The sequence below is a fragment of the Abramis brama genome (genome assembly GCF_963993115.1).
Source record: "Abramis brama genome assembly, chromosome: 1".
Lineage (NCBI taxonomy): Eukaryota > Metazoa > Chordata > Actinopteri > Cypriniformes > Leuciscidae > Abramis > Abramis brama.
In genome coordinates this window covers 67,448,908-67,475,454 of record NC_139963.1, presented here as the reverse complement: position 1 = coordinate 67,475,454, position 26,547 = coordinate 67,448,908, and the positions used below count along the sequence as shown (strand labels likewise).

Genomic DNA, 26,547 nt, shown 5'->3' with positions numbered 1-26,547 from the left:
CAAAACATTTTAACTCTCTACATTACTCTGTATTTAGGTCTTTAGCAAAATATACTGAACTTTAGTGTGATAACAGCAAATATATTTTACATTGCTTTTTTCCACTACCATTAACATGGGCCAGGGGCGTTTCTAGGTTTTAAAAACATCAGGGGCTAAGCCGGAAACATCAGGGGCTGGGGGTGGGTAACAAGATAACATGATTCAATACAGAATATAATGTATATTGTAGGCCTATATGCAGGGGGTAGACTGGTTAAAAAATTCAGCCCTGGCACCGTAGCCACACCAGCCAATATTACCACACAGACACATGCATTCAAATGTGAGGTAGTTAGGGGGGTTCAGGGGCATGCTCCCCCAAGAAAATTTGGATTTCTCGGACCTACATATGTGCATCTTAAGGTGTTTGAAGGCCAACAAAATTGGATAACAATAGCTTTAAAAGCATGACAGTGGGCAGTAGCATAAATTATTAGTCAAGCAGATAACAGATTCTTAAACATGAGAATGAGGATAAATGTTAAAATGAATGATCCACACTACAAAATGGAACTGCAGAATGTTTCTGCTTAATGTTGACAATACACAATCACATATTCCATACAGGAATGGCCTTAAATGAGAAATCTTTCAAGGGTTATTTTGCATAGATGTTACAGTCACCGGCCCACCGGTGGGCCCAAAGCCATTACATATTTAAAACAGTAATATCCTATACTAAACCTAAACTAATCTTGACAAACTATATATCATTTGAAAGCGTACGATCTTTCAAATTATAATAAATTGTGCGAGCTATAGTGCACATATGTGTTATTTTATGTTTCTTAGAGGTTGAATTCATATCTCATATATTCAATCTGCCAAACTTCCCATATTACTTCTGAATAGAATGTCTACTTCATAAATTGTATGAAAATTGTGGAAATAATGGTTCAGATCACTCAAACCACATATGGAAATGGAGGTGCCCTTATATGGGCAGTAATGGAGTCTGGTTGTCACCTATTGAAAAAGTTTGGTACTGCGCCCAAACAAAATCTTACTGAAAGCTCATTTTTTGGGATATCAACCTAAAATTTGAAACACAACTTGTTCAGATTTTTGGCTTTTATTTTTTTGCAGTTTTAGAGTTGCCCAGGTTTTAAAAAATATATATATTTTATATAAAATATGAATAATAAATTTTTTTACATTGTACATTTTCATAAACTCAAACTTCTATAACTTTTTTTCTGTTTCCCTTTCTTAATTTATTTCACTTCTACAGAAATCTGCCAAATGTCTTCTTTAAAACAAGACCGATTTTACGTCTATACTCCAAAGCATTCTTTAATTACAACCATTTAAGTTCGAAATGTAATTTTCATGTCTATTCAAAAAAAAAAAAGGGGGGTGACACTTAAAGGGTTACATTTCAATCAAACAGCAGTGCAATCTTTTTGTGTCCAGAGGCAAATTTGCAATTTATATATTAGCATTAAAGATTGGTTTCAGCAACTTGTTTCTTTCTTGAGTTAATCAATGTTTTTGGACTAATCGGTTCAATTAAATTTCAATTGTTCACTCATAAAGACAGTCAATTCTCGCCACCTACTGGCTTAATGATGCAAGTTGCGCAAACACAGACAAGAGGAGTTTCTGTAATTAGCAAAGAACATCTTTGCTAAATAGGAATACATTGTAATAATGTTAATCAAGCTGACTAACACACTTACACAAAAATATACAATATAATTTAAAACAAAGACAAGCTCATTATACAAAGGAAATAATATTACAGATCTAGACAAATTGGGTTGCTTATAGTTAAAAGAATGTCATGAACGATCATTTAGGCTAGATGTATTTTTCACATTTTTGGTCACAAAATATATATATTTTTTATGACACGAGTCAGTTTTGATGACACAGTTTTGATGTGCGGCGGTGCTGACTGCGTTATTTATTTATTTTGTTAATTGCTGTGAGATTGTTTGCTGTTGTGCAAATCCTGGAGATATTCTAGGATAGGCTGAAATCACTCACGTGTTGCATCTCTGTGTGTGAGACAGATTTCAACAATCACCAGTCAGAGACAAAGCCAAAGCACATTGAAATAAGGCAACTTATGATTTCGGGGGGATTACATAGGCTATTGTCCGGTTTCATATTTGTCAGTCAACTTTATAAAATAAAAACTTATACTGTAATCTTATATTACTGTAATACTTATATCTTAAAACTATACTGTAGTTAAATACTATGTACACATGTAGTTACCATGTAAGTTCACAGGTATTAGGGCCACTTAATATAAAGTGGGACAGCAGAATACCCATGCTGTATCACTAATGTAGACAAACAATATGAGCATGAGACCAGACAACTGGGATGTTAAAAGCTAATAGTGAAAATCCACAATGAAGAGCATCAGTGACATTGTTTAGTGTATGAGTTTTAAAACAAATGATATGGATTAAAAAAACAGCTGCAAACCTGCACTATATTAATACATGAATTATTGCATGATTTTCAGGTGAAGCAGGTGAAGCCGGTGATCCGCATTGTTTGAGGATTGTGTTGATCGGAAGGACAGGAAATGGAAAAAGTGCAACAGGAAACACAATTCTGGGAAGAAACGAGTTTGTGAGTAAAGCAAGATCAGATTCAGTGACGACAGATTGTCAGAAGGGAGTTGGTGAAGTTCAAGGTCGATCAGTAGCTGTTGTTGATACTCCAGGTCTCTTTGACACGACACTGTCAAATGATCAAGTGGCAGAAGAAATAATGAAATGTGTTTCTCTGTCTTCACCTGGACCTCATGTGTTCATCATTGTGTTGAGTTTGGGAAGATTCACCAAGGAAGAAGCAGACACTATAGATCTGATAAAGAAGATCTTTGGTCCAAAAGCTGCTCAGTTCAGCATCGTTCTGTTGACTAGAGGAGACGATCTTCAGGGTGAATCTATAGAGGATTATGTGAGTGAAAGTAAGTCTGCTGATCTCAAGAAACTTATCAAAGATTGTGGAAACAGATTCCTGGCTTTCAACAACAGAGAACAACAAGACAAAACTCAAGTGATTCAACTGTTGAACATGATAGAAGAGCTGAAAAATACCAACGAGGGTCGATACTTCACTAACAGCATGTTTGAGGAGGCAGAGATGTCCATTAAAAAGAGAATGGAGGAAATAATGAAAGAGAGAGAGAGAGATATTCAGGCTCAGAGAGAAGAGTTACAAACCAAATATGAGATGGACATGCAAATCATGATGAAGAGACTCGAGGAAGAGAAACAAAGAGCAGATGAGAATAAAATGACAATGGAGAATCAATTCAGAGAAAAAGAGGAAAAACTCAGAAAAGAGTTTGAAGAAAAAGAGAAAACAGAACAAAAGAAACGAGAGATTGAAAACCAGAAACGATCAGATGAGGAAAAACAGCAAAAAGCTCAATATCATCAAGCAATAGAAGACATGAAGAGAGAGATTGAAAATCAAAGAGCACAGTATGAAAAACAGCAAAGAGAAAAAGAAGAAGAAGAAAGAAAGAAAGAAGAGAAATACAGACAAGATCAAGAAAAGATGAAAAATGAGAAAGAGCGTATTATATCAGAGTTACGAATGAAAGAAGAAGAAGAAACTAAAAAGAGAGATCGGGAGGAGAAAAGGAGGAATGAAGAAGAAGAGGAGGAGAGAAAGAGATGGAAAAGAAAATTAAAAGAGGCTAAAAATGACAGAAAAGAGATTCAAGAGGAAATTAAACAACAGCAGAGAGATTGGGAGGATGAAAAGAAACGACAGATGAGAGAACGAGAGGAAGATGAAAGAAAGAGAAAAGAAAGACACAAGGAACAACTGAGAGGAAAACAAGAAGAACTGGAGAAAATGAGAAAGACATTTGAAAAAGAGAGAGAAGAAGAGAGAGAGAAGATAGAGGAGGAGAGGCAAAAACAGAGAAGAGAGAGAGAAGAAAAAGAGAAAGAATATTCAGAGAAGAAACATAATATGGAAATATATTATGAACAGCTGGAGCGAAAGAGAAACGAGGAGTGGGAGAGAAGAAAGCAAGAAGATGAGGAGAATCGAAAAAAAGAGAAAATTATATGGGAGGGAAAACTTGTTGCTTTTAAACGAGAGCAAGAAGAAGAGAAAAGAAGGAGAGAAACAGAAGATAATGAGAAAAAAGAAAGAGAAGAGAAAAAGCGAGATGAAATGAAAAATGAATATGAAGAGAAAATGAAAGTCATGATGAAGAAATATGAAGATGAAGCCAGAAAAAAAGCAGAAGAACTGAATGATTTCAAAGAGAGAAAAAGGGAGGAGCTCATAGAGATGCTGGATGAACGTCAGGAACTATGTGAATTACTGGAACAAATCAATGAATACCTGCAAGAAGAGATCGAAAAAAAAAGAAAACAACAATACAAGACAGAAAAAGAAAGAAAAGAGCTACAAGACAAGAAAGAAAAAGAAAGAAAAGAGCTACAAGACAAGAAAGAAAAAGAAAGAAAAGAGCTACGACAGAAGTTATCCATTAAAAATGGGGCATGCGTTGGAACTAGCAAGACATGTGTTATTCAATGATTGGTTTCACTGCATAGCAATGATCCATATTCTGATAAACATAAATGTCTTACCGGAATCTTTCGCTCATAATATGCTCATAAGTCATTCTGAATAGACACATAACCAACATATATTTAGAAAGCCAACCCTTGAGAGTTTACAGTTCAAGACTCAAAATTAACCAGACTGTTATTAATATTGAGATATATAAGCTCAAACATACAAACAAAAACAACAAATTTTAAGAATATTTTTTAGCTTTTTTTTTTTTTTTTATATTGCCGATTAGCAAACACTCTCTGAGCGACATCGTGTCGATGGAACTTCGTACATCGGGCCGACATCGGCCAGACGTACGTGTGCTATCTGGGATATTTGTTTGTTATTATTCTATTGTTGCGGGCCAAAAGCTAAATGGAAAGGATGTATTACTTTATGTATTAAAGTTCAATAACCGAATAGTTGAACCCCCCCCCCCCCCCCCCCCCCCATGCATTGTTGCCAAATTCAGTTCACACATCACTGCTATCCTGAGGGAAAAAAGTATTTTTGCATAATTTGTATGATTTTTTGTTATGAAAAATATTCAATAACTTCACTGTTATGCAGTGTATTACAGTTAGGTTATAATTTTCATAATAAAAGTCATAATGCATTAATTACTATCTTATGTTAGGAGGATAGTGTAGATTACATTTGTTTACATTTCACTGTCTTGCTTATGACTGCATGCTTAAACCAAACTGTGTCGCACTCAACATGTCCTGCTGTACATGTTTTTTTTTTTGTTTTTTTTTTAGAAAAATCTATTCGTTTAGTCATTCCAAACAAAGTCTGTTTACAAAAGAGCTCTCTACTTTTGATTATCGCCCTAAAATCGCCCATTTTGTGTTTAGTTTCGGTTTCGTTTCATTTCGCTGCATTCGTCTGCATTCATTTCGCCTGATAAATTACTACGGAATAAAGTTGATGTTGAACTAAACATTAACGGGACCCCAAAACACATCACAATATTACACTAGTCTGACCTTGTTGCAGTCCAGATCGAAGCTCCTGTCTGTGTTTTGCGTAATGATGATGAAGCCGGAGGAGCTCGACTGAACTCGCTTCACGCGTCGAATCAAAGCACAATAACCCTCCCACTTCCTCCTTCTCCTCCTCCCTCAAACTTGTGCACCGCAAACCACTCGCAATATATGCGCAAAATAAGCCTTAAAATAACAAAGCAAGACAAAAAAAAAAAGATGAAAATGTTTTTTTGTTTATAAGATATGGAAAATGACTTCATGGTAAATATGGGTTTTATACATATAGGCTACGTGTATTTAACCATATTACTGCTTAGATTGATAAAAAAGAGAAACACTTGCATTATAAAGTAAAAGAGAACAGAATTGAACTTTTTTTTGTTGTTGTTTTGTGGTTGAATAAGGCCACGTCCACACGAAGCCGGTGCGTTCCCGATCCGATATTTTTTTTTCCTCGTTCTAAAAAAAAATTCCGTAAACACGGCGTCGTCTTAAGAAATATCTGCGTACACACGAAACCACTGAAACCGACTGAAAACGGTGTAGTATATATGCCAGACCAGTATGGGGCGCTGTAATTCTGCCACAGAGATACACTATACACGGAGAAGAAGACTTTGAGCATGCGCATAACCTTGCGCGCTGTATACGAACCAAGAAGAAGAAGACAAAGATTATCGCTTTTTGCTCACCACAGTTGCAGAGAAGCAATAGATTTTGCTGTAATAAAGCTAGTAGGCTTAGTAGCTTCTGCAGCACGAATACAATCATATAAGTCCGCCTTTATTGTTGTTGCTGTTACTCGTGACACAGACGACACGTGATGTGATGACATCATCGTTTCACAAAATATACGGATTGGCTGTACACACGAAACCGCAAGGGTGTCGTTTTCAGATTTATCCACTTTGAGACCCGGTTTCAAAAAATAGCGGTTTCAGTCTCCCAAAACGCCGGATCCGTGTGGACGAAACGCCAATACGATAAAAAATTTATACGTATACAGCGAAACGCGTCTCCGTGTGGACAGGGCCTAAGTTAACATATGTTTCAGTTTTAACACATGTTGTGTGTGTGCTCAGGGACAACACATGTTGTGTCAAATTTTACACAATAGATGTGTAAGTATAAATTATTAAATTATTCAAGCACAACCCCTAATAGATAATTCTGCTTTCCTTTCAGTCGGTCACGATCGACGTCAGGTCGACCATTCAAACAGATAGATAATGGTGATAGATAGGCCATTTAATATATGACAGAAAACAAGTAATATATGATTTATATCCACCTTATTCCTGAGTTTACTGCGTTTTGAATTATGGGAGGCACTTCCGGTTTGGGGAACTTCCATTCAAAAAGACTGAAACAAATCATTTCAAATCATAAAGTTGCCCTACAAATAAAGCTGATCCGTCAGTTTGACTCAATGAGCTCTCCGTTTTCTGTAATGTTTTATTTAAGAATAACATGAGAACAACGAAACACTTGGTATTTTAACGTGACATGATATAACAAGAATATCTACGGCAAGAGCTCTTTTCAGTCGCTGCTTTCTTTTCCTCAAGATTATTTTCTTTTTTCCTTTGTGGTCTGTTCTGCCCATTTAATTTACGATCTATGCCATTAATAATTCACTGGAATGCACAAAGAATCTCTCTTTTTTTCTCCACAAATCCTCACGTCTCTTTCCAGGTTTGTTTTCACAGGTAAATACAGTTTACTATCTGTCAAAATCACGTTGAAATGCTGAAGTAAAACATTTTTTAAAGCAACTTATGTTATATAATACAGATTACCACAGTGATATTTAACCGTCTGATGTTGATGCTTTTACACTTTAAATGTCCTTTTAATGTTCAATAGTTGAAGGATGAGTAGTAATAAGTAATTGTACACGTTTAAAATACAAATATGTGACCAGTCACGGAAAGTAGGGACACAAGTCGGTTCTGGGGCATTTTGAGTTATTCACATATTCTGAAAGTGTAGTATTCAAGCTTTCCAACGATGTGTAACACATGGAAATCTAATAATATTTGGAGAAGTTGTGGCCATTTGAAGGTAGGCACTCAAAAAAACTGAAATGGTAGAAATCTGCTTTTAAAGATTGGCAATTTCTCACCCTTCTGGGAATGACAATAGGGCTCCCCCGTCTCCCCCTCCCCCCTGAATGTACCAATTCTACAAATTCTCTAAATAAAACATCTCCAGTTAACTGGCAGAGCATTCATTTCGTTCGTTTTTTAAATAAGATACTAGCGCTGAAATGCGTTTTTAAATCAAGTGATCAAAGTGCTCTTTGCCGCTGCGATCAGTGGCGCAGATACAGTGTTTACTCGTGTGGCTCGCGCACACACTGCATTGTCTTCACTCGATGCGCGCTTCAATCCGTTGCATTGCGGATACTCTCTATTCATTCTGTTGAAATAACAAAATAATTCAAACGTTTGCGTGTCCCTGCTTGATATACAACCACTGATGAACATAATCGATTTGATGAGAGAAAAAAAACTACACGAGAAAAAAAAAAAAAAACTACAACATACAATGGCAGATTCGAACTCTCAACCTCTGACACGGCTGGCGAAAGCTCTACCACTGTACCATTCATATACACGTTAATTATATAGGCGGATCTATGTATTGGCACTGACAACATGTATTAGGCTACATCTCATTAAACTACAAATTAAACCCCATGTAACCTACTATTTAAATCGATTGCTGGACATCGTAATGTTATTGGCGTCCATCTTCATTGAATTTTAAAATCAGATAGAGCCGGCCAGAGCGCTGCATAATAAGTAGCCACGCCGGCTTATTCAGTATGGAAATACACACCGACAATGACACGCCCCTACTGCGTGCTAGAATCTCCGAAAAACAAGCCGATTTCAACATCAAAATGTACGCTTTTAAATATACCAATACTGCTATCTCAAACATGGAGAGGCTTCTTCGTGATCTCAACTAACAGATTCTGCAAAAAACGAAAATCGCTTCTTTCTCATTTTGCTCGAAAGTTGTGCTGCCGACTTGTGTCCCTGGTTTCCGTGACGGGTCACATATTATTACGTCCATAGAGCTTGTCTTTCACTGATTGTTTACAGCTTAACTGAAGTTACACCCATCATTTATGGGGCATATAGGAATAATGTGGATAGGCTTCTTGGTATTTGTCAGGGGCCCCTAATTCCCGGGGGCCCTAAACGGCTGCTTACCTGCTTATTGGCTAAGTCCAACCCTGCCTGAGAGCCCAATCACCTTTGAGTGTAAAATAACCAATAGAGATTTGTCGCGGTGTTGGGTATAAATACAGAAGCAGATGCACATTTACCCTTCGCTTCAGAGCCGAGCGGTTCGTTTGTTCCTGCTTTCCAGTCTCCAAAGAGTGTCTAAAGAAAACGTGTGTTCTTCAGGAAGAAGAAGTGGTGGCGAGATGAAGCTCCAAGTGGTTCACACTATAACAGTCACAAGCATAGGGCACATTCTCTTCCTCACCGCTAGAGGGCACTAGAGGGCAACATGTTTGTGTATAAATCATGTTATGGTAAAGGAGTGAATGTATCATGCAAAAGCTGAAGCCTTGCCCTGCCTTGTGCTTGTTGAGAAACATTTGTTTTATGCTCAACTTAAAAAAGGACTTGTTTGTGTTCTGGAGGATCATGGTCCGTGAGACGGAAAATATTAATAAATTCCTTTATACACAAATCTCTTCAACGCATCATCTGACGATCACCTTTATTGTCCATGAACTTTGATATTGAATACAGCATACGGATGAAGACTGACCATTTTCTGGAGGATATACTGGACATTATGGGATTTTGATGAGGAATTCAGATTCTCTCTATTATACTTATATGCATCATCCATGGACATTGATTTGTCTTGAACTCTATCTACATTTTTGTGTGTTGTTGTGATTTGGGGTGAATCATTTGGATGTAGGGTTGAACTGAATTGACTTGCTATGCTTTGTGTGACTGTTTTTTTTTTTGTACTAAATATAAACTACTGAGATTTTGCATTCAATGAAAGTCTTTGGTTTGTGTTTATGCTTTGTTAAATGGACTATGTTCTTGCAGTAGGTTTCCTTTTTATAAAAAAAGTTGTATTGATGCTTTTGGGTTTAGTTAAATGTAAAACGGTTATTACACATATCTCAATGTTCATTTCTCGATCTTCATTTGCTCATAATACCACCTGGTGGTCAAAGAGTGTGAAACAACAGATACATTACAGATGACCTGATGTGATCTGTGATACACCGTATTTTGCACCAGTTAAGGTTTAGAAATAACAGTGAAGAAAACATTTATTTCCACATAGACTAATCTATTTATATGAGTATAATGTGTCGTTTCTGGTGGTATATAATGGTTGTATAACATAAACTGTGTAATTGGCTTGAAATAAATGGGGCTATCAAATGTGTGTAAATCAATTTGTTGATCATAATAGGCAGAAGTGGCAATATTATTATTCTAAAACTGGAAAGTGCCTGGGTTTAAACCATGGGATTTATGTATCTGTCAAAATGTCGCGCCAAGATTTCTGAACCAGTCAGGCCGAAGCAAGGCTTCAAACGTCATCAACAATCTGTTTTTGTTTGGAAGATGCTTCTGCCAGTCATTGACCATTCCTGTATATCTTTAACAGGTATTGCATTAATGATAATTGATGAACACCATGTGCTGCCAGTTTATTTTTTTTAACTGTATTTTAATGTCATTTTTTAATCATTTCCCAAATAGACTAAGAGAGCCTTTAAAGAATTATACAGGGGTTTAACGGGTTCTTTGTGGCAGCGGTGCTTTATAACGCCTTAAACCCCAAAGAACCACTGAAGAGACGTTGAACATTTTTTGTGTGTGTACAAGTGTCACGAACTGCTCCAAGACATGAAGGTAGAGAATCCAAATGCAGATTTTATTAAGGGGTAATCCAAAGAACAAGCAAGGTCATACACAGGCAGGCAGTCCGAACAAACAAACACACAAACAAACAAAACAGGCAGGGGTCAGAGGCAAAAGAGTAATCCAGGGAACAGGGCAAGAAATCCAAAACCAAGAGACATGAAAACCAGGAGAATGCTCAGAATTGCAGTGTGACACTAAAACAAGACTTCGCAGGGAATGAATGAGTGTACAAGGTATAAATAGGCTGAGACTAACAGGGTAATGAGACACAGGTGAATGCAATCAATGATGAGGAGTCCGGCAGTGAGTTCTGGGAAATGTAGTTTGTGAGAGTGATAATAGTCTAGTGTGGAGTGCCCTCTGGTGGCTCTCATGGGCACTCCAGCTGGTGACCGTTACAACAAGACCATGGAGCATTAGAGATTTTGATCACAGTATTGTGTAATAAACAATATTTTTATGAAATACATTTTAGTAATGTCTAAGTAATGAATTTGAGTAAAGACTGAAAAACTGTCATCGAATGAATATCTGCTATAGATCGTTACAGTTTTATCATTTCAATTCCTAAAGTAAAAATGTAATTTTACAATACGAGTACATATTAAAAAAGTGTAAAATGACACAGTCAGGTCAGTCAATTCATGATGAGTCCTCAGAGATTTTGCTATTAAATCATATAAATTAGATCAACAGGTATGAGATTTATTCCTCACACTTTCCTCTTATCGTCAGCACTGAGCTTTAGCAAACACATTTATACAGGCACTTCAATAATATTTCAACAATCTATCATTAATATCCTTATCACAGATCTTTTTCAGTTCATGATAGAGATAAAGCTGTTTTGATTAGTAATAAACTCTAATATTCATCAAGCATTTTGAGCTTTATCATTTAGGCATATGTTCAGATCATGTATGAGGAACTGAATTGTATTTGATGAAGCTCTGATCTTCTGAGGTGTAGATGAGCTCAGATTCTCACTGATGAATGTCACAGAAACTCATTTCTATCTGTGATCTGAATCTGAGAGGAGACACAAGAGTCTCATTCTTTATCTCCTTCATTACACATATTGTAAACTCTCAATAGCTTCCTGTTTTTCTCCATTCATGTGGTATCTCACCACTCCCCTCAAATGTTTTACTGTAGTGTTTTTCCAGATCTTTCTTAAATCTGCACACAAACCACTTCCAGTAGTTCAGTTCAGAGAGATCAGGGCTGATGCTCCATTTAGCAAACCTTTCTCCTGCTCTTCGCAAATGACTCTGAATTCAAATCTCCCGTTTGCCCTTCACACAGACCCAAACTTGACGACAGATCTGACCAGCTGACCGTTGTGGGCGGGACTAAGCAACGGGAAAGTAATAGAGAGCCTAAGTCCCTCCCCTTCCGGTGGACCACCATGGGACCTTATTTCGGAAAAATATTGTATGGTAGTCTATGGCGAGAGACAACAAATATTTTGATCTCGTTTGAATTGTGCCCTGATTTACACATATGATGTTTGTCAATTTAAAAGATACATTTTAAAGTCAAGAAAGTCGCAGCTTGATGTAAAACTGTTGAGGTATAAGACTGTGAAAATACGTAATTACAAAGACAGACCCAAAAGGCGCACATGCGACGTCATACCTTTGCTCTCAATGAATGAAGCTAACTTTACTGAAGTTAACGTCTGTCATTTTTTCTATAGTCTTACGGTATAATCGTAACGTTACGCCGCCATGCCTGAGTGTTTTGAGCCAGAATACACACATACGAGCAACGGATCTTGTGACGTACATAGTGCGAGACGAGAGATGTAGTTCATTGAGCGATTTTCAGATAAAACTAAACGTTACTCTTCTGTTTTATGACAAACTGCGACTTTCTTGACTTTCATAATTACCTTTTAAATTGACAAACATCATATGTGTAGTTCAGGGCGGAATAAAAAGATAAGTTGTCTCTCGCCATTAACTTCCATTCATATTTTTTCCGAGATAAGGTCCCATGAGCCGGAAGCGGAGGGGCGGGACTTAGGCTCTCTATAGCGGATCATTTGAATCTGCGTCATCGCGCGTGGGCACACACAGTCACACGCACACAAAGCCATGCAAAGTGCAGCAATGCAGTTTTGGAAAAATATTCATAAAAGACATAAAATATACATGAAATTAGGGTGGAATAATACAAATGATGGTCAAAATGAGCATCTATTTACAAGACGAGATTAAAAGACTATAATAATTCAATAGGCCGGACGATGAAGTGTCACACATTTAGTACTGTGGGGGAAGTTGTAATTATCTGATTGGTCAGTTTGAACGTCTCACATTTGGGTTTTAGTCACATGGTCAGGGAAAGGATAAAAGAAGATTGTAACTGTTGCTCTGTCTCTTTTATTCTCTGGCTCTCTTTCTTGGGGCTCTCTCTCTCTCTCTCTCTCTCTCTCTCTTCTCTCTCTCTCTAGTAACATATTACATATATGCTGGGTACAATTAATGGTATAAGTTATTATCATCTACATCATACATCTATTTTGTAACTATTTTAAGTATAACTATAACCATGTTGTCAATAAACCCTTTCAATTACAAATAATGTGTTAACTAGTTTTGATTTGGTATTGACTTGATATATAGTATAATAGTGCTATCTATTGCAATACAGTATTGTCACTCTCTATAGCAACGCTCTCCCATATATTAATCTATTGTAACTGCGCTTATTTCCGTCGTTGGTATAAGTGGCAGTGGGTGGAATATACAAGAAATGTACAGTTTTCTACCATCTTGCTAATAACGTTTCTTTAGTCATACGGCAGTCTTGCAGCTTGAACCTCTGCAGGAATCCACCCTTACATTTCCCTTACAAATCGATCTCCTATGTCAATTTGCAAGGCATATTAAAATCTCACAACTTTAAAGAGTTCATACAAACACTGGTTGTCTTTTCTTTACAGATTTTTTAGGATTAGTCCAATTTTCTTTTCGTCCTGTATTTGTGAGGTTTAAATGGATTGCACAAGAATATTATATATATATATATATATATATATATATATATATATATATATATATATATATATACATATATATATATATTTTTTTTTTTACATATGTATATTTATCACATTATACTTCGTATTATACTACCTTTGCATAAAATTACCAAAAAACGAGTTAACGTTGCTTCGCAGATGTTTCTAATACAGCAGCTGTATTAATGGTAAAGTGGACATCATATCACATCATATATTGTTTATCTTATATAGAGATGAGTTGGCCATGAACCTTACACTAATTATCAAAGGTATGAATCCATACCTGAAATTTATGCAAATACATACCCGGATCTGGCAAGAGTTTACACTCAAAACAGTAAATTAGTGCATGATTACAAAAGAAAACAAACATGTTCACTTTCTGATAGATCACATGATTTCAAGGAACACGGATATTATTTAAATATGTCTATATACACAGACTTTGTTTCCTTGTTTATACTGTACATGTCTATATAAAGACCAGCAGAGAACATTTGTTTTCCATTTGGACTTCAGGAGACTGAGCGACATCAACACTCAGGTTTGTCTTTTTTGCTTTAGACAGTTTTATCAGTTTGTTTAATTAAACTCAAGCATGGTGTAAAATAGCATGGTGTAAGTTATCTTTTATTTCTTTATGTTTTTAACAGTTCATATACCTTATTTTACCATAACTTGATTTTATGTCATGTAAATTGCCTGTTGATTATTTTAAACATGTGAATACAGCAGAAGAATTCAAGAAAACAAGACACATCTCTTATAGTTCCAGCAGAAAAACACAGTTTGCTGTTTGGAACACACATTTTCTCAGGTTTGACTTTTTTCACATTTACATTTTTGTTATTTCATTTTTTCTAAAAAACATTTAATCATTTCTAATTCATGCGTGATGTGGGAATGTTTTAAATTTTTTTGGCTATTCAGAATGTAGCCTGTCTTTTATGATGTGTGTGTGTGTCTCACGCAGGTTATAGGCAGATTAGTGATTGTAAAATGCTCAATGTGGAAGCGCTGAACGTGCTTTAATGCATTAGACTGTAATGTTGGAGGATACACCTCATCGATGCAGCAAGCAGATTAGCCCAGAACGAGCCCATTTATATAGTGTTGTGTCGTGTTTGAGAAGCTCGTTCAATAAGGATGATTAAAGTGGGATAAAGGACAGTTTTTCCCCCTGTGGATTGCATTAGCTTCTGGAGTAACATACTGGGAATGCCACGAGAACTGTGAGTGTATATAAAGTACAAATTTGCTACGTTATTGCAGCGTTAAGTGCTCAACTGGACTGATCACGTGTGTTTGAGTTTTCTGCACGTGTTGTACGTGAGGTAGAAACCATTGCAGAACCGAAGCACCAGAACCGGAAGTGAAGGGGCGGGGCTTAAACAGTCATAGTTGCACTACCCATAGAGAGCCTAAGTCTCTCCCCTTCCGGTGGACCACCATGGGACCTTATTTCGGAAAAATATTGTATTGTCAATGGCGAGAGAGAACAAATATTTTGATCTCGTTTGAATTGTGCCCTGAATTACACGTATGATGTTTGTCAATTTAAAATATACATTTTAAAGTCAAGAAAGTCGCAGCTTGATGTAAAACTGTTGAGGTATAAGACTGTGAAAATACGTAATTACAAAGACAGACCCAAAAGGCGCACATGTGACGTCATACCTTTGCTCTCAATGAATGAAGCTAACTTTACTGAAGCTAACGTCTGTCATTTTTTCTATAGTCTTACGGTATAATCGTAACGTTACGCCGTCATGCCTGAGTGTTTTGTACCAGACTGCACATATACGTACATAGTGCGAGATGAGAGATGTAGTTCATTGAGCGATTTTCAGATAAAACTAAACGTTACTCTTCTGTTTTATGACAAACTGCGACTTTCTTGATTTTCATAATTACCTTTTAAATTGACAAACATCATATGTGTAGTTCAGGGCACAGTTCAGACGGAATAAAAAGATAAGTTGTCTCTCGCCATTGACTTCCATACATATTTTTTCCGAAATAAGGTCCCATGAGCCGGAAGCGGAGGGGAGGGACTTAGGCTCTCTATACACACATAATTTTCTATTGTTAAAGCTACACTGTGTAACTTTTTTAGTTGATTCTTAGCAAAAAACACTTAGTTCTTTCAAAAATATATGTGTTCATTAATGTATATATTTGCTTCTTTCAAGTAATAAAGTATTCTCGTAAGTTTATAATCTTCCATTGAAAGTACATACGGGTGAGGGGTTCGAATGCCGGTCGCCATGTTGCCCCTCCATCTTGAAACTACATTAGCCAAAGAGGGACATACCTGTAAATTCAAGCTTCGCCTTTCACGCTTTACACTCAGTGACACAGAGACGAATGCGAGGGGGAGATTACTCGTGACTGCGGCAGATTTGAAAGATTGCTGATGGAGGATCACGCCTATTTTCGAGGACATGTAAGAGTCGCCTAGGAAGCGAAAGAGAGAATTAAAACGTCAACGCGACAGGCAAATCAGCAAGACCAAAGTCAATACTGGAGTAACTTTTCCCAGATGGAAAGAGCTCATGAGGAGCAAATATTTTAAAACAGACGCCGAAGTTGCCTGCTTTCTTCTCGACAGGTAATTCAGCCTATGTGTGTAAATTCAAAGTTTTATAGTTGCTTGTCTAACCATAGCATGGTTGTGCATAACGCCAGAACGACCTCTAGTATAACTTGCGTTACTTTTCCTCACGTCAATGGTGAAAATGTATTGTTTACCTTGTAACATAAATCTGTGCTGCGACGGATCACAGGTGATAGTTTTAAAGACGCAACTGGACGAAGTCGAACTGGAAGCCATGTTAATCTTGGAATAATACGGCCACCGTAGGAGTTAAAACGCCCTTGAAATTGAAAGGAACAGAAACTAATATTCACTGGGTAGTCATATACAATTTCACCGCTAGATGGGGGAAAATATCACACAGTGTAGCTTTAAATATAAGCCGTTTCCACATGGATTTTGATCTGATCTATGTCTACAATATTTAACAACAATACTTTTTTTAATACTTTTAAATAGTTAATTTTCTGTGCATATATGCATAAGATATCATGATGTACAATGAGGATTTTTTTAATTACCATGTTAATGGATAATATAAACATAGTTCATGTTAGTTCATGATACTTTAACCATGTAATTTTGAAAAATATTAATAAACGTGTAAGTAAAATGTCTCCCTAATTGACTGTATTATGTGATAATATTATTTCCTTATATAGCCTATGTTCATGTTGCTGCCCTGGAAAAATTCACTGCATCCACTGTTCGATTAACGCTGGGTTCTTTGAGAAGCTGAACAAGGTTAACTTTCCCTCACAAGCATAACACAGTGGAACATTCAGTGGAAAATGAATATAAATGTTTGTCAGGTCACGAAAACACTGGATCCAATTGCAAATAAAAATAAGGTTTATTTAGAAACAGTAAGAGAACAAGACAAGGCAGGTTGGAGTGAAGTCTCAGGTCGGCAGTGCAGAGACTGCAGTGGGCTGATAACAATCCTAGAAGACCCAAACCGCTGAAGGAAACAACGGCGAGAAGCAAACCCGGGCAAATCGTCCTGTGCTGAGGCACTGAAGGCAGGATAGTACGAAAGAACTGAAACAGGAACTGGATAGATGAACTGGATAGATGAACTGGATAGATGAACTGGATAGATGAACTGGATAGATGAACTGGATAGATGAACTGGATAGATGAACTGGATAGATGAACTGGATAGATGAACTGGGGCCTGTTTCAGAAAGGAGGTTAAGTGAAAACTCTGAGTATGTTAACCCTGAAATGAGGGAAACTCTGAGTTTTCTGTTTCAGAATGGGAGGTATGTCAAACCTGAGAAAGCAGAGTAAGTCAAGCCCGTTTCTGAAAGAGAGGTAACTTATACACAGAGTCAGTTACCATGGTAACTTACTCTGTGAACCTAACCTGGTCGGGAGCAGGTTTTCTTCTGTAAACCCAGAGTTTCTTTTGGTCTCCTCCCCCTTTTTAAAGAGGAAGTGGTGTTTAAACACCTCATTCATTCTTTCAGTACATTTTTATTAATACAATTAATCTTTTATTAATAAATAAAATGTTGCTATTTTTACTGCAGTTTTAAAAAATAAATAAGATGAAGTCTATATAACTCCTTAACTGGCAACTGAAAATACAGTAGTAGATTATTTACATTCTAAACAAATAAGAATACCTGTTTATACTTAGATTTAAACTTTGATTATGTCGGCTACTCCACATAAAAATGTGAAATAATCAGAATGTGTAGATTGTTTGATGTGTAGACACATAATATTATATATTAATATAGACTTGTATTTGTCACATGATTTCTTGGGTGTGCCTGATTAAGGTGATCACCTGTATCTATTTAAAGTTGACTTCACTATTACATTAACATTGAGCCTGATGAAGACCTGAGGGTCGAAACGTTGCTTGAGCTTGAATAGCTTGAATAAACTCTTTTGGAGCAGTAATTTTCAGTGTGTGGACTTCACACTTCTTTATTTTGTTTATATCATTTAGTTGTCCTGCACCTGCGCCCAATTTGGGTGTTTGGGATGTGCACACCATCTTTGTATTTTACATTAAAAATATACCTTTTAAAAATGTGTGTTAAATATACAGAATTGTTCTATAGTCTAATGCAATTACATCAGATTTTACTTTAAATTACAGAAGAATTAAGATTAATCCCTTTCATTAAATTACAGTATTAATGTTCTAATACTGTAAAATTACAGTAATAATGTTTGTACTGGTGAGAAATATGAAGACCTCTTTTTGTCTGGCGCTGTTGCCATGGTGACTCATAATATCTGCGCTCCATTGATAATGGCTTTTTATAGTTGTGGTGCACGCGCCTAACTCAGAGTAGTTCAACTCAGAGTTGATTAAACTAACTAATTTCAGCTGTTCTGTAACCGAAAACTCAGAGTTTCTCATCTCAGGGTAAGTCAACTCAGAGTTTAAGTTTTGACTCAGAGTTGGTTGAACCTCCTTTCTGAAACAGGCCCCTGGATAGACAGCGAGACACAGAGAACCAGTAACAACAATCTGACAATGAACATGACAAACACAAGACTACATATAGGATCCATAAACGAGATGCACCTGCCGCTGATCTGATTGCTCGTCATAGGCAATCAGACCAGAACAGTACTGCTTTTGGTCTTAAGTCTAAAGTTGTTCTGCTTTGATACATAATATGTTTGTGTTTGTGTAGGACAGAAGAACTGAAGTGAAATCAGAGCAGCAGAAGTTTCTGTTTATCTGACAGATTACAGACTGTTGACGTGAGTAAATATCCCCCTGTCTTCTGAATGAAATGAAGTCTTGAAATTGAGGAGAATTTTGAAACAAAGTTATTTTTTTCTTTTCCAGAAGCACACTTTTTTTTTTATCCCGGCCTTGAAGACCTTGTGTTTTAGCTCTACATCTGTCTTAAGATGCGTGAAAACCAAAGCAATCCTAAATCTTCTGGAAGGAATAAAAATGCTTCCAGGAAAGAGGAAGAAAAGGATGTCCCACTAGGTGACATAGTTGAGAATGTATCATCATATTTTAAAAAGTTTTCTCAGTTTAAAAAATATGAAAAAGATATTAAAAAGAAATATAAAAAGTATTATGATGAACCACTGCCTGAATGCTGGCCAGATAAGTTCATCAACAGAGCTTGGAGAAAAACACAAACAATGTACACATTCTCAGGAAGAAGAAAATGCTGGTCTCTTGCTATATTATTCCAGGTGATGAAAAGAAGTCATGGTTATGATGAGAGAGAAAGAGAAGCACAGTCTGATGTGAAGAAGGAGAGACAGCAGTCTGGAGGAGATTCCAGTGCTAATCCTAATAAACCAGTCCATAATCCCAGTGCTAATAAACCTGTCTACATACGCATCCCATTCTCAGAGATGATTAACGGCAAAGAATGCTATAGATCAGATACAGTTGCAGAGGACAATAAAAACAAGACCTCAGAAACAGATGAAAAGGACAATAAAAACAAGACCTCAGAAACAGATGAAAAGGACAATGAAAACAAGACCTCAGAAACAGATGAAAATGACAATGAAAACAAGACCTCAGAAACAGATGAAAAGGACAATGAAAACAAGACCTCAGAAACAGATGAAAATGATATCATTGGAAGCCCTAAGAATAAAGAATATAAATTAATAGACAAAGTTCCTTCACCTACTCAAATACTCCAAAATCAGTTTTACATTACGTTATATAACAATCAAACCAGGAATGCTGCATGGGTGTATGAGATATTGAACAAGAGTACTCTAGCTAATAATATAGCTGAAAATAAAGCTGATAATAAAGTTACTCAGTGTAAATCCTTTAAAAAGGATGAATCAGTTCATGAAGAGTTCCAGGCACCTGATGGAGAGAAACCGTATTCGGGTACGGGATACGACCGAGGTCATCTTGCTGCGGCTGCCAATCACAGATGGTGTCAGCAAGCCTATGAAGACACTTATTTGCTGAGCAACGCTGTACCACAGCAGAGTAACTTTAACTCTGGCATCTGGCTAACGTTGGAGAAACTTTGTCGGAAAATAGCTGAGGAAGACAAAGACTGCAACGTCCATGTGTACACTGGACCACTTTACCTATCAAATGATAGAGAGTCAGCGGGTAATAATGATGAAAATAAAAGCAAAGAGGTGATGAACAAGGTGTGCTATGATGAAAAGAATGCTCCAACGAAAAGAAAAATGCCTAAGGAAAACATTGATGCAAATGAAAGCGAAAAGGTTAATAAGGATATAAATAAAAGCAAAAAGCGTGTGGAATATGAGTTTGTAGGAGGGAAAGCAGTGCCAACTCACTTGTTCAAGGTGATAATTGTGGAGAAAAAGGACGGCGAAGTACTAGCACCAGAATGCTATAAGATACCCAATGAATCGCCCAATCCTATCACTGACGTGGACAATAAGAGATTGAAAACATCGACCATAGATAAATATCGAAGTAAACTGAAAACCTACAAAGAGGCAATTAAAGATATTCAGAGCTTCTCTGGGCTGATCTTCGAAGAAAGCAAAATCAAAGAGGAAATAACAGACGAAACATGGAAAGTGAAATGGAGAAACAAAGACTGGATAGAAGTCAAAGTCAGCGGCTCATACACTGATCACAGTGATCGTGCTGTATTACACTGAACACAGCGAGTCGCGTTTGATCGTCCCTTACGGGTGTGTGTTTGGATGGACTGATCATCTGTAGACGAGAAGAGGGAACGCTTGTTTGACCATACATGTGCAAGTGTCCTTGAAACTTTTCATTGTTATTATTACTACTACTTTTTATAAATGCGCAACAAATACCACAGAAAAGCAGCGGTCGTGTGTGTTCAACATGCTCCAATATTGAGTAAAACACATCCCATGTGGAGACATGAAGACAGTGCAAACTGTACAGTTCTGTAAAGTACAGGATACTTTGAAGAAGCTAAAATATAACCGTTTTGATTTATTTCACCTTTTTTAGTTCTTACATAACTCCTATTTTTCCTATTTATAGTTGTTATTCTTAGTCTATAATTCTTAAATGTGGAAAAACATAATGAGTTTCCAAATGTGTATCTGAGTGAACAGCATTCAATGAGAAAATTATAGATATTTGCTCATGTTTCTATCGTATAGTTATCTATTTTTGCAATGATTCGGTATTTGTTTTGCAAGACAATATAAGGAGGTGATGGAGAAAACGTATCGGTTACTGATGTAACCCTCGTTCCCTGAAGGAGGGAATGGGAGACTTTACGACGAACGTGAGCGACTGAAAGGGAAGCAAATACTGATTTTGTTCTTGTCTTGATATGTCTATTTTACAGTATACATTGCATTACAGACATATTGTTTTGGATATTATTTTAGTCATTGATTAACACCTTTTTCTAATGCTTTAATATTTGTTGTTGTTATATTGTATATTTCATGTATGTTTAGTAATGATTTCACAATATTGTTTGTAGACACAATCACAGCAATAAAGTATCTGACACTGACATTGAATTGAAACAAACACTCTCAATCAGATTTAAAACAAAATGATCTATTGTTAAGACCCATTATTGCTTAATACTTTCCTGAGAACATTGTTGGAGTGATGAGACATCACCTGCACTGACCGTGGATCAGATCATGTTTTTAGAGACAGATTAACCTGTGTCCAGCAGATCTGCACTCGAACTCTCACTGATGACCTTTGAACTTCCGCTTCCTAAAGCTAAAAGCTACACCTGCCGTTCTCTTAGGTTTCCCTGACCGATTCCTCTTGATGTTTGATATAAAGAGTGTGATTTATTACTGTTTTGTGGTGTATTTGTTTTCTTAAAAGTGTTCCATACTATTATATTGTTATATTGAAAATGCTTAATTTCCATTACATTTAAAGTTGCAACCACTTCTATTAAATGTATTGGTTGCAATTGTGTTTTTAATTACTTTAATTAATGAATCCTCCAAATAATTAATGATTGTTTTTCCAACCTTGAAACAGAAATTTAAAATGGTAGTATACACATACAAACAATAGACAAAAATGTCATCAGTCGTGTACTTGCCCTCTCCGTATGGCAATGAAGGAAGGATAGCTGGCAGAGTGCAAGAGTATCGAATTACATTCGTGTACCGTATGACGAGCGGTTACAAGCGGTTACGAGCGATACATTTCGTAAACGAGCGGTTTGTGTGAGAAAACGAACAGTATTTATATCATTTATACCTCTTGTACACAGCCACGTCCAAGTGATCTGAGGGCGCGCGTGCTTCCTCGTGTGCGCGTGTTCTGGCTTAGTCTGCGAAAGCGCCGGAAAGCGCCGGACATGATCTTGAATGTGTACAAGAGGTAAAAACGATATAAATACTGTTCGTTTTCTCACACAAACCGCTTGTTTCGTGTCTTAGGCCATCAATGTGTACTTACGATGGGGAATTGTTTAATTTGGACTTCTCTGTGCATGCTCTTTGACGTGGTGACCATAGATCTGCATTATTAAAAAATATGGCATAATTTAATCATTGTACTCTGAAAAAAATATAGAAAAGATGTAATTTATTAAAAGTGCATTATTATATTGGTCTAATTGAAAACCATGTTGTTCAGTTTAACTAAAAGCAAATTGCAGTCCACATAGAAGAATTGAGAATAAACGGACTAACAAAATTCTTCAAAAGTGAAAATTCGAGCTAATTGATTTTGTTTATTGTGAAATTAAGTTGTAAAAAGACAAAAAAATATACATTGACCCACATTAACATTTTAGTTTATGTCTAAAGAAAATATATTGATTAACTATGGTATGGCCTTTATAATAAATCATCTGTTTACATTATACAAAGGTTTTTGTTTTTTGGAATATAAATATTTTTATCAAAATCAAAATATAAGATTTGAAGTAAACCAGAAATATAATTTAATATTTTTTTTAAAAAAAGTTGGTCCAAAGTATTATTATTTTTTCTCTGTGAAGGTCAGAAAAAAAAAAAGAAAAAAAAAAAAAACACACTGAGTTTAAGTTCATAACTATATTAACGTATTACATCATTATTTTATTGCTAGACTAATGCCTCGTTTAAAAGGCTAAGCTTTAATGACGCTGGTGCCCTCTGCTGGACATTTAATTTGTTGCACTTTAGGATATACATATTATTTCTGAATCACCTGACTATCATTCCTGTAATTTCTTTGGTTTAGATTGGGAGAACTGAATTAAAAAAAAAGAAATGTGTTCATGCCCAGACATGCAACTATGTTGCTAAATCCCGCAGCAGTTTTGTAGCTGATCTCCGTGCTGATCTGGTCCTATTTCTAGCAGATATTTGTTCATACTGTGTGCGTACATCTTAAAAGTAGCCTAAGTAGTTAAATACTCTTTCATGTATATATTGGTAGATTTAGTTGCTGCTACATGACATTTAAGGAATAATAATGTATATTGTACACTTATTACAACAATTTATTTATGTATTTTACCACATAATTACGGGGACATGAATTGAGATTGTTTTAAATCTTACATATTTGTAAATTAATTTTGCACAGCGTACAAAACAATCGTCCAGAAGATGATCACAACAATATTATCGAACTCTGTAAAAAATAAATCAACTCTAATTTAATTTTCAATACAATCAAAAACGGAGACACAAGACGGCAGGTTGTATTTGAATGAAACGAGAGAGCAGTTGTGACACATGGATGTGCTGTGTTATAATGCGTTGCTATTGACAACGGTCATTATAAGGAAGGAAATGCCACAGAATATAATCTTGCTTTAAAAAGTGCATAGAGCAGCTGGTTTTATTTGTTGTTTGTTGATTTTCAAATATAAAACTTGTTGAAATGTTTTCAGTGTGAGCATCAGTTGTTTTTGAACACTTTCATCTTTTTTTGTTTATTGTTGAACAAAACCATGATAATACTGATAATCACGATAATTTTGGTCACTATTATCATGATATAAAATGTTCATACCGTCCCATCCCTAATCTGACCTGATGTCTTATTTCATATTTTTATTTCAGAGATGTCGGAGATCAGCTCCAGTCCAGATGATCCGGTGATCCGGGTTCTTCTGATAGGCAGGACGGGTTCTGGGAAAAGCTCATCTGGAAACACTTTACTGGGAGAAAATAAGTTTAAAATCCACAAACGTAAGAAAAAACATGAAGTTGAAGTGTGTGAGGGTAAAACACAGATGGGAGAGAAGCAGGTGTGTGTGATTGATTGCCCAGATCTACTGGATCCAGATCTGAATAAAGAGAAGCTGGAGAAGATGAAGGATCAGCTGATCTCGGGATGTTCATCAGGACTCAGTGCAGTTCTGCTCACCGTTCCTCTAGACTAGAGGAACCTGTGGGAAATGAGGAGGAGGTCCTGGATTATATTAAAGGTTTATTAGGTCCTGAAGTTCAGAAGTACATCATAATTCTGTTCACACGAGGAGATGAACTGGAGGATCTGGATCAGACCATTGATGAACATCTACAAGATCATGAGGATCTCAAGCGACTGGTGACTGAATGTGGAGGAAACTTTCACTGTTTCAATAACAAGTGTAAACATGGTGATCAAGTCCCAGAACTACTGCAGAAGATTGAAGGAATGATGATGAAGAACGGAGGGAAATTTATCATGGACCAAATGAGGAGGAGTGACAGCAAGGACAATCTTGATATCAACTGTAAGACAATTTGTTGTTGAAAATTAATTCAGTACATGCAAGTTATTCATTGAGTGTGTAAGGCACTTATATTTCTCATGCTTAGAGCATCGTCAAATGCATTATGCATGTATTAACAAATCTGAGATTTAATTATGCAGTGCATTGATGTGGTTTGATGTTTCTGTTGTAGTTTCATCAGAAGATCCAGATCAGATTCAGATTCAGATTAGACTGGTTCTGCTGGGAAAAACTGGATGTGGGAAAAGTGCCACTGGAAAACACCATCATCGGCAGAAACCTGTTTAAATCTTCAGCCATTTCAGACTCTGTGACGAAACAGTGTCAGGCAGAAACTACAGTGAGGATGGGTAAAGAGATCTCAGTGATCGACACTCCTGGACTTTATGATAATAAACTCAGTGAAGATGAGATTAAAACTGAAAAAGTAAAATGCATAATGTTATCCTGGACCGCACGCTTTCATTATCGTCATTAGACTGGGTCGATTCACTGAGGAGGAGAAAAACACAATACAGCAGCTCAAAGAAGTGTTCGGAGAACAGATACTAAAATACACCATGATCATCTTCACCCATAAAGATCAGTTAGAGAAGGAGAATAAAACCATTGAAGAGTTTCTACAGGAAAGTGATCCAGATCTTCAATCCCTCATACAGAGCTGTGGAAACCGGTTCTTCTGTTTAGATAATGAGTCTGCCAGTTTCCCACAGTTCAAAGATCTGATCGGAAAAATAAAGAAGATGGTGGAAGAGAATGGAGGGACACACTTCATCAATGACACCAAACACATTCAGGAGATTGTGAATCAGAAAATGGTTGGGAAAGTGGAGCATTCAGGTTCAGCGGAAGTCAAGTCAAGTCAAGTCAACTTTATTTATATAGCGCTTTTCACAATACAGATTGTATCAAAGCAGCTTCACAGTATTAAATAAAATAGTACATCAGTGTTTGTTGCGGCGATCTGCCGGGAGGTGTGTCTGCGCGCGGGCGCATATGACAGCAGCCTTGCTTCTACATGCGCGTAACAGCGAGCGTGCAGCTCTGCAGCGCGCCTTAGCAGGTGAGCGAAATTAGATTAATTAGTAGCACACGCCAGAAACCTTCAGACAATAGAAGTGGCGTGAGTTTGTTCAGGTTGGCAACGCAGCTAAGAACAGCAGAGGAAAGAAGTCGCTAAAGAATCACGGATTTAAAACTTATGGGAAAAGGAAAAGATCAAAAGGGCTACCGGTAAGCTCACATCTTTACTGGACTCTGAAGACTGTTTAAATGTGATTGCTGGCTACATAGTCTGTATGGGCAAGTGAAATGTATAGTCTGTTGATAGACATGCATTGTTAAGTGCACTATTAATAGATTGAAGCTAAAACATTTCTGTATATTGGGTAAATGTTTAGCTTTGTACAAAGAGACTTAACCATTTCTGAACAGAAGTAATCTTATGCTAATCCATAGTAAAATCGTTTAGAATGCTTGATTACATTTAGGTTGAAATTATAAATGAAATATGTCATATATAAATTCTGTATAGAATGGTCTAGGTTAAACAAAGGGAACAGGTTAATTTAAAAGTAAATGGGTCTAAAAGTAGAGCTGGCTTTCTGGTAATTCAATGCCTGATTTACATTGTTTACCTGGGTTGATAAATAATGAATTAATGGTTAATCTAAGTGTAAAATATACATACCCTTTGCCTGATGTACTTTGCTGTGCTTTATTGTATTTGATGTGAAATATTGAACTTTATTTAATTTGTTTTATTTGTTGTATG

At 36.5% G+C, this 26,547-nt stretch overlaps 2 protein-coding genes and 1 pseudogene across 4 annotated transcripts in view; all 3 read left to right on the top strand.

Annotated features, from left to right (window-relative positions):
* LOC311078834 (GTPase IMAP family member 8-like) overlaps positions 1-4,776 on the top strand; it is a 28,364-nt gene extending 23,588 nt beyond the window's left edge. The window contains exon 6 of the mRNA XM_084107841.1: positions 2,522-4,776. Within this exon, the coding sequence (XP_083963967.1) occupies positions 2,522-4,572 (2,051 nt within the window). The 3' untranslated portion in view covers positions 4,573-4,776. The remainder of the gene's footprint in view (positions 1-2,521) is intronic.
* Positions 4,777-14,040: 9,264 nt separating this feature from the next.
* Positions 14,041-23,059, top strand: LOC311078878 (uncharacterized protein). 2 transcript variants are annotated; one of them, XM_084107926.1, is made up of 4 exons: positions 14,041-14,082; positions 14,271-14,355; positions 18,798-18,867; positions 18,956-23,059. In XM_084107926.1, exon 4 carries the CDS (start codon positions 19,021-19,023, stop codon positions 20,743-20,745), a length of 1,725 nt encoding a protein of 574 aa, XP_083964052.1. In that variant the 5' UTR covers positions 14,041-14,082; positions 14,271-14,355; positions 18,798-18,867; positions 18,956-19,020; the 3' UTR covers positions 20,746-23,059. The 2 variants fall into 2 exon arrangements, with proteins under 2 accessions (XP_083964052.1, XP_083964053.1); XM_084107927.1 differs by lacking the exons at positions 14,041-14,082; positions 14,271-14,355 and adding an exon at positions 16,192-16,878.
* Positions 23,060-24,116: 1,057 nt separating this feature from the next.
* Positions 24,117-25,708, top strand: LOC311082166 (GTPase IMAP family member 8-like; annotated as a pseudogene). The gene is made up of 2 exons: positions 24,117-24,773; positions 24,946-25,708. The product of its transcript is annotated as a GTPase IMAP family member 8-like (transcript).
* Positions 25,709-26,547: the final 839 nt, after the last annotated feature.